At 38.6% G+C, this 15,535-nt stretch overlaps 1 protein-coding gene across 1 annotated transcript in view; it reads left to right on the top strand.

The window, feature by feature from the left end:
• csmd1a (CUB and Sushi multiple domains 1a) overlaps positions 1 to 9,253 on the top strand; it is a 379,749-nt gene extending 370,496 nt beyond the window's left edge. Inside the window, exons 72-75 of the mRNA XM_088992707.1 lie at positions 346 to 433; positions 563 to 689; positions 1,913 to 1,975; positions 6,394 to 9,253. Of these exons, the coding sequence (XP_088848833.1) occupies positions 346 to 433; positions 563 to 689; positions 1,913 to 1,975; positions 6,394 to 6,553 (438 nt within the window). The 3' untranslated portion in view covers positions 6,554 to 9,253. The remainder of the gene's footprint in view (positions 1 to 345; positions 434 to 562; positions 690 to 1,912; positions 1,976 to 6,393) is intronic.
• The last annotated feature ends 6,282 nt before the right edge of the window (positions 9,254 to 15,535 follow it).

Raw genomic sequence — 15,535 nt, 5'->3', positions numbered from 1 at the left:
ATGTAAAAAAGATCATCTTTGCAAGTTGCATGGACCACAATTCACCTTAAACATATATTAGCTGGATAGAAAAAAATACTGTTCATGCTGTGTTATGATTTCATGTAACTCTCGCCAGGCAATGTGAATTTATTGTTGGGCATTGCACTGTAATCCAGTTTATGACACAATATGATGTAATAAATCAGTCACCCCTCCCAGAATTTATAATGTGCCATTTACGGCCACAATCACTTTCCTGATGAGAGGGTATGGCTATGTACTGAATATATTGTTGTCTTGTACAGCTGGAACTTCTAATCACAGCGTCACGCCATAACACAATCTTTGCTGTTCTTAATTCAGGTGACTGCAGAATCTGACCAAAAAACATTTGTCTACCAAGGGCACATCCACAGTAAAGACTTTGGTAAATTCCATCTGACAAGGCAAGGTGCGATAACATTTGATAATGAATTAAGTTTGATGTTTTCAAACATACAATGTGTGCAATACCTTGTTGTATCGTGGAAAAAAAAAAGCGTGAGCTGGAGATTTATACAGCATTTGTTGATGATGTTAGGCCCTGTAACCACGGCGATAGACCCATCTTATCCTTATACGAACAGCAGCTCTGTGGCAGCCGCCATTTTGGTTCCTTTCTTTGCCCTCATCCTGTCGGGATTCGCCTTCTACCTCTACAAGCACAGGTAGGCAAAGTTGAGAAAAAACCCAGTTGGACTCTTTGGTAGTTTAGTCAAAAAAATGAAATGGTGGGTAGAGCGCAAAGAAAATCAAAGTAAATAAGAACCACATTTCAGTTATTCACAGTTGCATCACATTTCATGAGAGAAGAGACTAAGATACAAGTGTGGCAATTTGAAATGCACAACAGCGGCTACTTTGACTCCATTATCATTTCTCCTCAAGGCACGACTATTCCCTAATATGTTTTGTCTCATTCAATGATTAATTTCGTACATTTCCATGGAATTAACTGATTATCTACCATGAGACAAACACGTACAGTATGTGCACCAGTTTTTTCAGACTGCCAGGTAATTACTGTGTGTGTGTGTGTGTGTGTGTGTGTGTGTGTGTGTGTGTGTGCGTGTGCGTGTGCGTGTGTGTGTGTGTGTGTGTGTGTGTGTGTGTGTGTGTGTGTGTGTGTGTGTGTGTGTGTGTGTGTGTGTGTGCGTGTGTGTGTGTACGTACGTCTTTGTTTTTTATGAAAATCATCATACAATGGCTGGCTCACTTATCTGTTAATATTATAAGCAATCGCCAATGTTTCCAACTGTAACAGAACGCTACAGACATGCATTATATTTTATGATATAATTTGAATCCATTCAGACATGTTTGTCTTCAGTCTGCATTGAGACTGAGTTTGTTAATGGCTGTCTTTGTGATTTGTATTTCATTATTTTTATTTCATTTATTCATGATTTTCCCATTTTTCTTTCTGTATTTTTGATCTGGTGTGGCATTATGGATTTCCGTGTTTGGTATGTGAGATCCCCCTCTCAAAAAAAAAACAAAAGTTCATCTGTTTTTAACTAACACAGTCGACACATTTTTGTCTTTCATTTTCATTGTGGCAGGAAATTCATTCACTTGATTCTTCAACATTTAAAAAGCAAATGTTTTCCACTTCAAAGTGAAATACAACCAAACTCTTATGAATTGAAGGAAGGGTTAAAATCTGTCAAAATTAATCCTGTTTCTTTCCCATTAATAGACTTAAAACACTGAGCTATTATAAACATTATGCACAGTTTCAACAGTCTTCCTCAGACCAATAGAGGGAAACCGCGTACCACTATTTGTACGCCAACTATAAATACCGAGGTTAACTGCTTGGCCAAGCTGTTTTCATGCTTACATTGTGCTAGATAAACTGTATATTTTTAAAGTGAATGGTTGTATGCAGGACATTGACTGCTGACACAGATGACAATGAAAGACCAAAAGACACCTGGGGGCCTGGCGGCAGGTAAGACTGACGCCTATCATTGATCTGCTTTCCAATGGTAACTCGATCTCCTTCAGCCGCTATATCTGCCGCCGACCTCATCATTGCTTGTGTGCAGTTCGTAGATTTATTTCATGCTTTTGAGTATGGCTGTGCAATGCAAGGAAAATAAGTGACCAGTGAAGCAGTACATTTACAGTATAAAAATAAACTACAAATATATATATGAAATGCATACACGCTAAATTGGGATCACAATGATTGTCATAGAAACGTTGTAAAAATAATTTGAAGGAAGGAAATCGGTGCTACTTTGTCTACTCAGAAACCATTTCAAGCTCACAAAAGCAAATTTTGTTCTGTCTTTGATTTCATTGTCATTTCTCTGTCAGTAGGAATCCTACTCAGTAGGATGTTGTCAGGAACACATATCAGCATATCTGTATAGAATTCCAACATTAGATTTTTTTTTTAAAATCTTGTTTTGAATCCCCCTTATGTGCCAATGGTAAACAGAAAACTAAACTTGTCCTGCTGAATTAGTTATTTATTTTTACTCAGCATAATGTGAAAAGTGTGTTTGGCTTGGAAAAATCCCATTGCTGCCGGGATCATCAGTAATTTAAATTAGACTCGAACTGCTCCAAAGCAAGAGTTCACTTATGTGACCATTTTAAAGTAAAGACACATTTCATTAATTTTATCACATTCAGTATGGGTTGGTTTACTATGTTTCATAAAATCAATTCCTTCACAAAACTTGTATTTAGATTTACTTACAAAGGCTTGAAATGGTGTATCTCTTAATATTTTGCGGTTTTCATCAGGGTGGGTAGAGTTTTGCACTAATTATACCTTGATGTCCATTTTGGTTGTGTAAATATAAGGATAATAGGGTAGATTGTGGTTGACTTTCATCATGCCTTATTCTCCCCCCCCCCCTACTGTGTTTTACTGTGGCATTATTTATTTGGCATTTTCAATTTAAATCCTGCTTTTTTATCATTTGCTCATCATCACATCAGCTTGAAGCTTGGCAAATTTGTGAGATTACCTGCAACGCACCTCACATGGCAGTAAATGTTTTGTGACTCATCTACCAGAAGTGTGTTTGCCAGTTCATGCCCCGTTCGCATACTAACACAATCGCCCACAACGCCAAGCCAACTAAAACAATATTGTTGCATTACGGTATAGTGTTTTATCATTGCATTTTCCAAAGAAGTATTTTTAATGAAAGTCTTAAGAGTGAGAGAGTGTCCCCTGCAGTTTGTCCTGGTTTGGCCTGTTTGCCTGCACAGACCCCATAATACTGTCAAAGCAATTACATGTGCTGTTTTTCATCCCAGCGATAAAATTAAAGAATTGTACACAAAGCCACAAACAGAATCTAATGCAGCATGTTGAGCTACTGCCATGCAGGGGAGTCTTTGTTATGTGGTTTTGTATAGCAATAGGTTTAGCCCATAAAGGTAGGCATTGTGGCTCCCTGTGGTTGGATTTCAACGGAGCATGAACACTCACACACACACACACACACACACACACACACACACACACACACACACACACACACACACACACACACGAACACAAACAGTCGTGCTCACGCACGCGTGCACATTTAATGAGATCAGAGTCAAAGAGTCTTTCAGCTACAGAGTCCTCATGCAATCCAGTCAAAATTTGTTGGTACCCTACTATTAAAGAAAATAAAATGGTCACTGAAATAATATGAAACTGGTGAAAGAAAAATTGGTCAAATACTTATTGAGGCACAAAGCTTGTGAGAAAATGCCCTTGTGGGACGTGGAGGAATTCACATCAGCCCTTTGTATGTATGTATGTATGTATGTATGTATGTATGTATGTATGTATGTATGTATGTATGTATGTATGTATGTATGTATGTATGTATGTATGTATGTATGTATGTATGTATGTATGTATGTATGTATGTATGTATGTATGTATGTATGTATGTATGTATGTATGTATGTATGTATGTATGTATGTATGTATGTATGTATGTGTGCGTGCGTGCGTGTGTGTGTGTGTGTGTGTGTGTGTGTGTGTGTGTGTGTGTGTGTGTGTGTATGTATGTATGTATGTATGTATGTATGTATGTACGTATGTACGTATGTATGTATGTATGTATGTATGTATGTATGCATGCATGCATGCATGAAACATGGAGAAGTCTATGTTCTGTGGTTGCTCTGCTACATTTGGAACAAGGGAATCTTCAATCTGATCCGCAGGTGTCGTGTATTTTTTTATTTAAATTGTTGCTTTGCCTAGAACGTCGGCTAGCAGGTGGTTAAGGCTACTATCACCTTTTTTGGGCCACTCGGATTGGCGTCTTTTCAAAAAATGTGTTTTACCCCAATCCAAAACATATCTAAGATATTGTCAGTGGCCAATTTATGAATCAGAATCTTTATTGCCTAGTATGTAGAACACTAGTATCATCAACAAATGGAGAAAAATGGAGGCACTATAGAGTTCTATTTGGGTGACTGTTTAGAGAGTTAATAGTTTGGGGGAAGAAGCTGTTGAAATGTCTGCTGGATTTGGTGCACATGAATCGGTAGAGCTTGCCTGAGCTGGAAAAGGTGGTGGGCAGGGTGCGGAGGGTCCAGTAGGATTTTCCGCACCAGGATTCTTGCAGTGTGCAAGTTTTTGAGAGTGGGTAGGGAGGTGCCAATGATTTTTTTTCCTGACATCTAGCTCCACAATATTGTAGTAATTAAGAACTAGATGAGACTATCCTAAATTGGACATCATAGTTGCCTTTCACCATTTGTCTATCACATTACCGTTATAGTTCTGCCAGATGGACTCATGTGATATTGGTTTGAAATCAAGACATTTTAGGTAATGTTTGAGGATGATTGCAAGCTGCTGTCCATGCAATCACAGCAATACGTGAAAAGCAATATGTGGCAGTTCAAAAGCGAGATGTTTCTCTGAAATTTGGGAACTTGACAGCATACATTTAAAAACATATTGAATGAATCTTCAGTATCCCAAGATTCTCTGGACTTTTTATCTTGAAATATGCTGAAATTCACTTTACCCGCATGATTATGTCATGCTTATGTTTCTTGATTACTAAACCTATGGATCTAACTTACGTAATATTTGACATTTTATATTTGACATTTTAAATTATTCCGGTTCAAACAGATTACTTATTTCATATGACAACATTGAGAAAAATCACTCCACGTGTTATGAAAGGAGTGAACCAAACAACTTTAAAAATCATATGGAGGGAAAAATAAGTGAACCAACGAAAACCGAGTACCATATTTTCCAGTGTATAAGGTGCACCCAAAAGCCTTAATTTTCTTTGGATATTTTCATATGGAAAATGTTTGAAAATACACCCTTGATTGGAGGTGCGCCTTATACTCCAGTGCACTTCCAACACTGGAAAATACGGTAACTGCCATGTGAAACGTGAGCTGTAGTCAAACAAAGTAAGAACCGAGACATCATGGTTCTTTGTTCTGCAGAAAGTCTGTCTTGTGGGAGCCAGTCACTGTGTGTGACTGGCCTATCACAGAGTATATGGAACTCTGAATACATACAGTAATGAGTTACCCAATAAGGACTTTCCTTCCGCACGAGTGCAGATAATGACAAGATGAAGTAATTTAATGCTTGTGTGTTGCATAAACATAATACATTTTCCGTGACAGATGCATAGGTAAAACAAGTACCCATTCAGCCTTAGTATTAACCATTCTTAGCTGTTATGTCAGTGTATTATTATTATTATTATTATTATTATTATTATTATTATTATTATTATTATTATTATTGAATGTATAATTGTGCTCTTTTGAATGTTGCTGTGCCGATGACCATTTTATGTTTGGGAACCTTTTACTGAGCATCTTCATCTTTATTAAGTTCATAACAAGGTTGCTTATTCTGTAGCCACAATGGGACACAAGCTGTTCTTTAATTGTGCATGTCCCAAGCCCAGATAAATACAGAGGGTTGTGTCAGGTAGGGTATCCGACGTAAAAGCTTGGCCAAAACAAACATGCGAATCAAACCTCTGAAGATGGAGGTCACTGATTCGCTGTGGCGACCCTTTGAAGGGAAAAGCCGAAAGGAAAACAAGAAGCTGTTATGTCGGTTTATAACACAAGTCAAATGTCGAGAAAATACCCAGTCACCATTCTGGGTGAATATAACATAACCGCAAGAGATTTGAGTTTTCTTGCTGGTTACATAAATATCCGGATTCCGTCATGATTTGTGTGACTTTATTAATGACTGTATTTTTCCTCAAAACTGTGATCAATTCCCAAACTGTCACTTCTTTGACATTTGAGGTTATAATTCCACACCAATTCTGTCTGCGCAATATGTTCTTTTCCAAATGATATTGGCTATAACCGCACTTTTTCTTCTGATTTCAGAACCCGTCCAAAGGTCCAGTACAATGGCTACGTCGGCCATGAAAGCACCAATGGTCAAGCATCATTTGAGAATCCCATGTACGACACCAACATGAAGCCCACCGAGGCTAAAGCCGTTCGATTTGACACCACACTCAATACAGTATGCACTGTGGTGTAGTCCAGCACATCAGTCACTACTCTAATTAGTGGCACAGTTCAACGGGGCTGTCCGCCATGTGGTTGAACTATCAGGACAAAAAGCAAACTCATGATTGGCACTCATCACACTCGGTACAGTGATGTGCCTCTGCTCCTCCGTGACAGGAGCATCCACCGCCTCCTTCTTCGGTAAAATTAGACAGTGATGTCATTAAAAAGGTTAGCTCATGGTCCAGGGAGGTGTTCCGACATAAACGGGAAAAAATAGTGCTAGGTTTTTTTAACTTCCATCTTTGAACACTGTATGGCCTTCTGATAGATGGTTGGCTCAATCTATTTCCACAGCCCCGTGCCAAATATATACACATGTATGCACAGTGCTAAAAGGCTGACTCGGCCTCGCTACTGCAGCCCAGATGTGTTTGGCTGATGGTTGAGGTTGGATCCTCAGGGGAACCAATCCTCCCCTTTTCTACCTTACTAGGCTTAACATCCTAATTAGATGGCTCATTCATGTCAGCACAAATGGTGCAGGACAAACTTCCCCAGGGGGCATTAGGATGAGTTTGACAGGAATAAACCCAGGTGTCAGGGTAGTGTAGACAGATTTTTTTTTTGTCAGAGCTGTGACATTGCCCTCTAAATTCAGTTCATGCAATGACTGAAGTTCCACAAGGCAATGTATTTATGTTAGTAGTACAGAATGTAAACAGACTAGATTAGTGTCTTCTACCTAGTAATGGCAGCATCCATTAACCACATTCCCTTTTGCTAAAGGACCTGCCAACAATCAGTCGGAACCTTTTGAAATGTTAAATTATTCCACGCCCCAACTGATTATGTGCAGTAAATTCCCATTCAGTGCCACATACAAAATTGCTCGATGAGGATACAGGCTACCCATCCAGGATGGAGCCATTTGTCCTTAAATGTGTTCAGAATGACTACCTGAACCTTTGACCTAGTCCTAAGAGTGGTTTAAACCCACTATTAATACTTATAAGGTTCCAACACTGCTACAGTGCTAGCCAGACATTGATGAATCAGAAATTCAAATAATTGAGATGCTATACACAACTGTGAGTTTTCCAGTGTGCTGTCAAAACAATCAAATAGTCCAGGTGTCATACTTGGACCGGCCAGGTTTCCGTGCTTGCTGACTGAACAAAGGGAGACCTGGAGGCAATGAACTGACAAGGTTGTCGACCCAGGAAATGTCTTCAAGTCTCAAGGTGGACAAGAATCTCAGCCAGGTGATATTTTGCACCAGTCAGTCACAAAATCATAAGCAGATGAACAAACAAAGAAGACTTGAGTGTAATTAGACAAATGGACAGAGGAACTACTCTGTTGGGAAGGAGAGTCAAGGACAGGTTGCTACGGAAGCAGAGGCAAATTGTCTCTTCTGGCATTTTTCTTCAGTGAAGATATTCATGAACAGACTCTAATGTTCAAAACCCAGTGGCCCAATAGGACTTCCCAATCTGCTGCTGGGGACTGTCCCAACTATAAACTTTATATAGACTCTGCAATTGCACAAATTTTGCACTAGTATGTTTTTCTGACTGGGTTATGAAAAAAAGAGGGGGGGGGGATGAATACTTTTGGGGTCTGACGTGGGTTTGGAAAACAGGTCCTTCAACTTAAGAGAATTTTATTCAAAGCTTCTATCTTTAAAAAAAAAAGAAAAAAGAAAAAAAAAAGAAGATAACAGATGGCTCCACACAGGGTTAGAGAGTGTTTGTACATACACATATATATTTCGGCCCAACGCCCACAAAAAGTGTGTTTTTATTGCTGTTGTGACAACGTTCTAGCCCATCCAGAAAGTTGAGAAGACTTTACCTGTGGACCTCCTGTGTCGTAATGACTTTCATGTTGTGTTAATGACCATGTTTTTTTTTCTGGAAGCTCATATTGAATGCTGCTGTTCACCCTCGTGCTCACCCAAATAGCACACAGTGTGATGCTTTACGCTAGTATCAAGTTGTTAAAAAACATCTCAGATAAAAGAAGTAGACGCTAGAAGTTTTCAGCAACAAACAAGTCTTTAAAAAAAAAAAATAAAATACCGGTAGTTTAATGACCCACGACTCAGACCGTCATGCGCCGCCCATTACACATCTTTTAATACACTTCCCGATGACTTTATAAAGCCCACAGCCTGCGTGGCTTGACATTATTGCTATATTTAAGCCTACGAATCAATCCTCTGCAGTGTATCTTTAAAAAGTTTAGTTTTCAAAAAAGATTGCAAGAAACAAACTCCATGACCTTCAATGAATCAGTAAAGTCTCAGGTCGTGTTTAGGTGAGAAATGTGTGAGATCATGAACATGCAAGGTGCACATGTATTGACTTTGTATCAATGCCCTTTGACTTGAGTGTGTTACGTGAGTGATAATTTGACAAAAAAAAACACGTTTTCGGCCTTTCACATATTTTGTATGAGCAAACAGCTCTAAGTTTGGGGACACTCTGACATTGAAGTAATGGAAATATGACATCGCACTAACCATGGCACTTTGACCTTTGACGATGGAGACGCACTCTAAAGGTGATTATTCCACTCACACTTTTTTTTGTAAAAATATTTTTGGAAATAAAAACTTAAAAGATTTGAACATTTAGAAAAAAAATTGATTTAGAAAAAAAGAGTGCCACATGATAAATACAGAATAGTCAGGCCTCGACATAAGACTGGCTTGAGATGCTCTTAAGCCAATTCGAAATACTGTATATATATATATATATATATATATATATATATATATATATATATATATATATATATATATATATATATATATATATATACATACATACAGTAAAGTCTCGTTATATCGATATCGGTTATATCGATAGTACTGCTTATTACGATACTGTTTCTATGAACGCAAGGAGAAAATGTACATGCCGCAGGATCGGATATATCGATAGTCCGGTTATATTTTTTCAGACTCCCGAGAATATCGATATAACGAGACTTTACTGTATATATATATATACGTATATAAGTGTGTGTGTGTGTGTGTGTGTGTGTGTGTGTGTGTGTGTGTGTGTGTGTGCGCGCGTGTGCGTGTGTGCGTGTGTGTGTGTGTGTGTGTGTGTGTGTGTGTGTGTGTGTGTGTGTGTGTGTGTGTGCGTGTGTGTGTGTGTGTGTGTGTGTGTGTGTGTGTGTGTGTGTGTGCGTGTGTGTGTGTGTGTGTGTGTGTTTTTTTTGCTTTGACTAAAAAGCACTTACAACCAGTCGTGCTGCAGCAATTGGCCAAAAGCAGCTTGTTTAGTTGCTTCAAAATGACACAACATGCGCAGTCATTTCTCAATAACTTATGAGCCCCTTAATCATTTCAACTACAGCTACTGTGCCAAGACGGTTCCAACGTTATGAGCGATGCTCCAAACTCACTGCCTCAAACATAAGATAAGCATCCAGCTGAATTTCTGACATTTGAAATCAAAACATTGTATTTATGTGCGATATTTCACAATCCAGTATCATCCATCTGTCTGGAACGATACAAATTCTTGTCAACTGTCCCCCACCCCCAGATGCTGTTTTGATATAACTGGTGTCAGTGTGAGTATTCCAGTGTCTGCAGGCTGGTTTCGCATACAGCACACATCGTTCTCACATTAGGGTTGAAATTCAGGTGTTTTTCCTTGAACCGGCATGACTTTGCCAGCCTCAAGTTCACATTCTGTTGAGTTGCCTTGGAAATGATTCATCCTCAGTCTATCTTTGATGAACTTGCATACAATGTCTCACAACTCCATCCTTACACAATTCACATGAATTTGTATTCAGGTTTGCTGTAAAATAACCATGAATGTTAAAAAAAACATGGATGGGTTCAATTACTAAGAAAAAAAAAAACATTTAGCTTTAGAGGATTTTATTCTTTCGGCAAAAATGAAAAGAAGTGATGAATTCCTATCAGAGAAAACAAAACCCATCTTCAACGTAACAAACAACCCTCAAACTTAAAACTCCTATTGATAGAGTCAAAGCGTGCAAACGGCAGAATACACACAACTAAACAATGCCTTGTCCCAAAATTATGAGTTAGATGTTTTTTTTTCATGCTGGCGTGCCCACAGACGCTCCATTGAATTGATCTCATTAAATCATTTGAGATTTTCCACAGAGCCAAAAGGGCATAATCGAGCCAGAAATTAAGAGGCTGCGAGGTTTACACCAGCGTAATAAAAGGTCTAATTTTATCTGCTAATGGCACGCCGCTGATCTCTTAGTGCGCCTGATCAGGAAAAAAATGTAGACTGCTGTTTATTCTACTGCGTAAAAGATTAGAGCTGTGCTTCCAGAGGTTACATTTGGGACTTTGTGCTTCGGCCGAGCTTGAGTTAAATGCACTGTGAGCGTGCGTGTGCATCATCAAAGGTTACTTGTGCCATAATAGAGTCTCCAGCCCGCAGCTACAAACCGAAGTTTTAAGTTCGGGAATTATCCGACAAAATTTAAGTTACATCCTCAGCAGGGAGGTGTATGGTGCTTGATGTCATTTTAACATGAATATCTCAATATTTTATCTCGGACAACCTTGTCAAGTTGAACTTGTGAACCTATAACCTTGCTTCACTTGGAGGAATTGTTTTTGTTTTTTGTTTTTCTCATCCTTATGTTTCGATGAAATTGCAGAGTTAAAGCCACTGAGAACTAGAGTGGGCCTCCTCCATCTTTGTTGTTTTGGAAAAGAGTGATTGATTTTATTGCCTGGGCTAAAATTGAAGGGATTTGCAATGGGTCTTGTTAATTTAGATAATGATCACTTCTTTGGGATTTTTTTTACAGAATTGCTGGGTTTGCTTTAATTTCTCTATTCCAGATCCTTTGAAATCTTTCGCTAATCCCAACATTAATATAAATTCCAAGTCACATACATTTGCGTGAACTTTGATAAAGCACTCTGGTTTCTTTCAATCGCTGAATATCAATTTTTGAAAATTGACAACCTTCTTTAGACCAAAATTCTTCTGAAAGCTCTGCCTTTTCTCTATTCATTTCCAGTTTGAAAAATGACAAAAATGGAATGAACCCTCTCCAGTTCAGAGTAAGTCATTCATGACAGTCTCGTCTCAACAAATTTCACAGACATTTTTTTGGGAGGTCCTTCAGGAAGACAGCAAATTTCCAAGCGCCATCCGCACCATTATCATCGTCATTTTTTTCTGTCGCCTTGCTGTCATCTCGTCCCGCTTAACTTGAAGTCGGTGCAACAAAAGAGACATTTTTGTACAGAAATCTATTTTTATGGAGACATTGTTTAAAAAAATCTAGAAACGATTAAACATACTGTACTTTTTATGATCAATGATGTAGGTTGGCAAATATCTTGTTTATTGAAAAAATAATGTATTATGGTTCCTATGAAACGGTTCAGGGCGACGCGGAATTATCAAAATAAGTGATGTTGTTCTTACACAGGAACATAAAAAAACATTTGCAAAATAAACCCTGGAAAAGTGGTAAATAGGTTTATATGGTGCGGCACAGTCGCAACAGGATAATAAAGGACTGCAAAAGTCTTGGGCCACCGTTCAAAGTTGTTGTAATGATCATATACAGTGGAATAAAATGAAAATGTCACCCGGACATAAGCAAAGAGGCAGTGCCTTCAAGATTCTAACCGATGGTGAATAAAAAAAAAACACAACAGGTTATTCTTCATCTTCTTTAAATACAGTAAAGTCTCGTTATATCGGATATATCGATAGTCCCGGTTATATCGATACTATTTCTATGCACGCACGGAGAAAATTACATGCAAGCAGGGTCGGATATATCGATAGTCCCGGTTATATCGATATTTTTTCGGACTCCCTTGAATATCGATATAACGAGACTTTACTGTATTTGTAAATCATAAAAAAAATTAATAAATTTATATTTTACAAGGTCATGTGGAATGTCATATGCTTTGTACTCTTAATATGTCAAAAAATATTCTCATTTAACAAGTGATCGGACTGCAGCATATATCCCACTGGATCATATGTGGAACATTCTTAACTCCATGAACAAAGCTCGAAAGCAGCGTCAGTGTGAAGCCCCCTGTCCACCTGCCCATTTGGTGTGTGTGTGTGCGTGTGCGTGTGCATGCGCGTGCGCGTGCGCGTGTGCGTGTGTGTGCGTGTGTTATACAACAATAACAGCAGACTATCCAACGGGAAGACCTATTTTCATTGACACCACTAATGAAGTTTTAACAAGTTCATTAAACTGATAAGTAATATTTGGTCTCGATATATAAATTGTTTTTAAGCAGTTATGTATTGCAGTTCTACTTACATAAGCGTATAAGAATAAGCATACCAGCTAACATCGCTTTCAAAAGGGTTTCGTTCCTGTTAGTGCTTTGGACAAATCGGTGCTGACCACAAATAGAAAAGTGAACTGGTCGTTAGAAACAAATAACGAATCCGAATTTTCAGATTTGAGTCAGAACAGGTCATTGCAAAATGCTTTGTGTTTTGTCACAGTGGAAAGTTTGGTTAGCGACACTCACAATTCACGTCATGTCTTGTGTTCCGGAATGAATCAGACCAAGTGGCAAGCTAGCAACAAACTTCAACACAACAAAAAGGATGACTCTTGACTGGAATCAGCCCAAAACAATGAAACTAACCAGTCTTAGCGGTGTAATTTTTCTCTCTCTCACGCCTAGCTGCCCTCCCACATCCTGTTTCTTCAAACCTTCCTGTAGGTTGACACAGCTGAATCAAAAAAAGTAATTATGACGCTTGGACAACGTGCGTGAAGATGAAATACCATTTGAGCAAATTGGAATATTTTTCATTGTTTTGGACTATCACATGTTTTTCTGCCAAGTATTACGAGAAACCCACTTAAAATTAATTCAAGGCCCATTGCTGTATGTAATGGTATAACATATGTTAATTTTGCTTGCAAATCCTAGCGCTAATATTTACAGTCAAAAATGCTGTAAAGGTTATTAAAACAAATATGTGGTGACCTAAGACTTCAATTGTTATTTTACTGCGATCTGAATCATAGATCAACTCATGGAATTTTTTAAGATGTTTCTAGAGTGTTCCTGTGTAAGAGTAGATCAAGGTCCTACATTTGTAACCACTATTTTTCACGTTTCATGGTGGCCCAAAGAAGCAGAAAACATCTCCCCCAAGATTAACTGGTAATAAATTATGGGGGCTCCTATTTAATTGTGATCATGTCGCCATTTTTTAAAACCACCTTTGCTATTTTTATGACTTCTGGTAAGGACCAAAAGAGACAACAAAATAATGCAGACTCCGAAGGTGTACAAGCAGACAGTTTGTAAATGCAGTATCATAACCTGTTGTCAAAAAGAGTTGTCACTTTTATCTGCTATTTTGAAGATATTATTTGAGAATAAAGTTTTTATACAACAATTTATGCCTCCTTGATCTCAAAAGATTTGTTGCAAATTAATACAATATGAAACAAATATAAAATAACAGACAGACAACAGACAATGTATTTGTGTATAATTAAGCACATCTGCGACGTACATGGCTCAAAGCAGCGGAAACCTTCCAGCGCGGGGTTTGGATGATTGCACCTCTCTCCAGTGTTCTATCCTCTTCACACAGTGTCACAAATTTCACACCTTGCGTAATTCAAGTCGGAACCATTACAAAGTGGAAGTTCTTGGTCTTTCATCAAACAGTTGACATTTTTATTTTGTTATGCTTAGAATATCTTGTTTTCTATCCTTTCACTCCCACCCCAACCCCATCCCTCTTCAATTGTTGCTGTGGACTGCAAATTTCCCCATTGCGGGACGAATAAAGGTATTCTGATTCTTATTCTGAAACCATTATCATGGAACTGCATAATGTTAAAGAGGTTTACAGACCGTTGTGGCTACACATATCTAGGCCTTAACATACAAATGGTTTCTTCAGCCGTCATATGTACTTCTTTTTGTTAGACGTTTCGCTGCTCATCCAAACAGCTTTGTCAGCTAACTAAAATTGTGCAGGTAGCTCTGGCCCAAAATATACAGTCCAGAGATAAGTACAGATGACAGCTGAAGAAACCGTTTCATCGATGGACCACTCATGCATGGCTGAGAGGTTACCTGGGCTTTATTTCCAGCATTTTTATTTATTGTGTTTTTTTATGCCAGAGAAAATACATTGTAACGGGTTTGGAAATTTGGCAGCTCATGATGAGGTTTTTTGTCGAAAGAAGGATTACAACATATAAATGCAGTTCTGTGGATCTTCTTTTCCTTTAGGCTTTTCCCTTCAGGGATCACCACGGCAAATCAGTGTCCTCCATCTAACCCGGTTTTGTGCATCCTCTTCTCTCACACCAGCCACCTTCATGTCCTCTTTGACAACATCCATAAACCTCCTATTTGGTCTTCCTCTCGGTCTCCTGCCTGGCAGTTTAAGGCTCATCATCCTTCTCCCGTTATAGTCACTCTCTCTACTCTGGACGTGTCGAAACCATCTCAGTCTGGCCTCTCTGACTTTCTCTCCAAAGCCGCGAATATGAGTTATCCCTGTTATATATTCATTCCTGATCCTATCCAACCTCGTCACTTCCCAAGAAAACCTCAATTGCTTATCCTAAGTCACAATCCTCAAAGAAAACATCAACATCTCAGCTACATCCAGCTCTGCTTCCTGTCTTTTCTTCAGTGGCACAATGTAGTTCTGTGGATGTGTGGTCGATATCATGTTATTTCATTCATAATTATGACAGCAGTCTGCATTCATTCTTATAAATTATCATACAAGTCAATTCATTGGACGGATAATCGACGTGGAAGGTGGTCTCCAATTGCTCAGTAGTTCACAATGGACAAAGAAGCGCTTGAAGTTCCGTTTAACTGTATTTTGTGTGCCAATCTTCTGCCTGTACTACAGCAATTCCTGCCATCATATACAATAGTTTGCGCACGTCTCTCGCGCTGAATGGAAAGTGTTGAAGCTGGGAAAGAAATCAGCTATATTCACTCCTACGGTGG

This window comes from Hippocampus bargibanti, linkage group LG03 (genome assembly GCF_051943395.1).
Source record: "Hippocampus bargibanti isolate YZ-2025 linkage group LG03, ASM5194339v1, whole genome shotgun sequence".
NCBI lineage: Eukaryota > Metazoa > Chordata > Actinopteri > Syngnathiformes > Syngnathidae > Hippocampus > Hippocampus bargibanti.
Note: the sequence above shows the minus strand (reverse complement) of the source record. Positions and strands in the feature narration are given on the sequence as shown.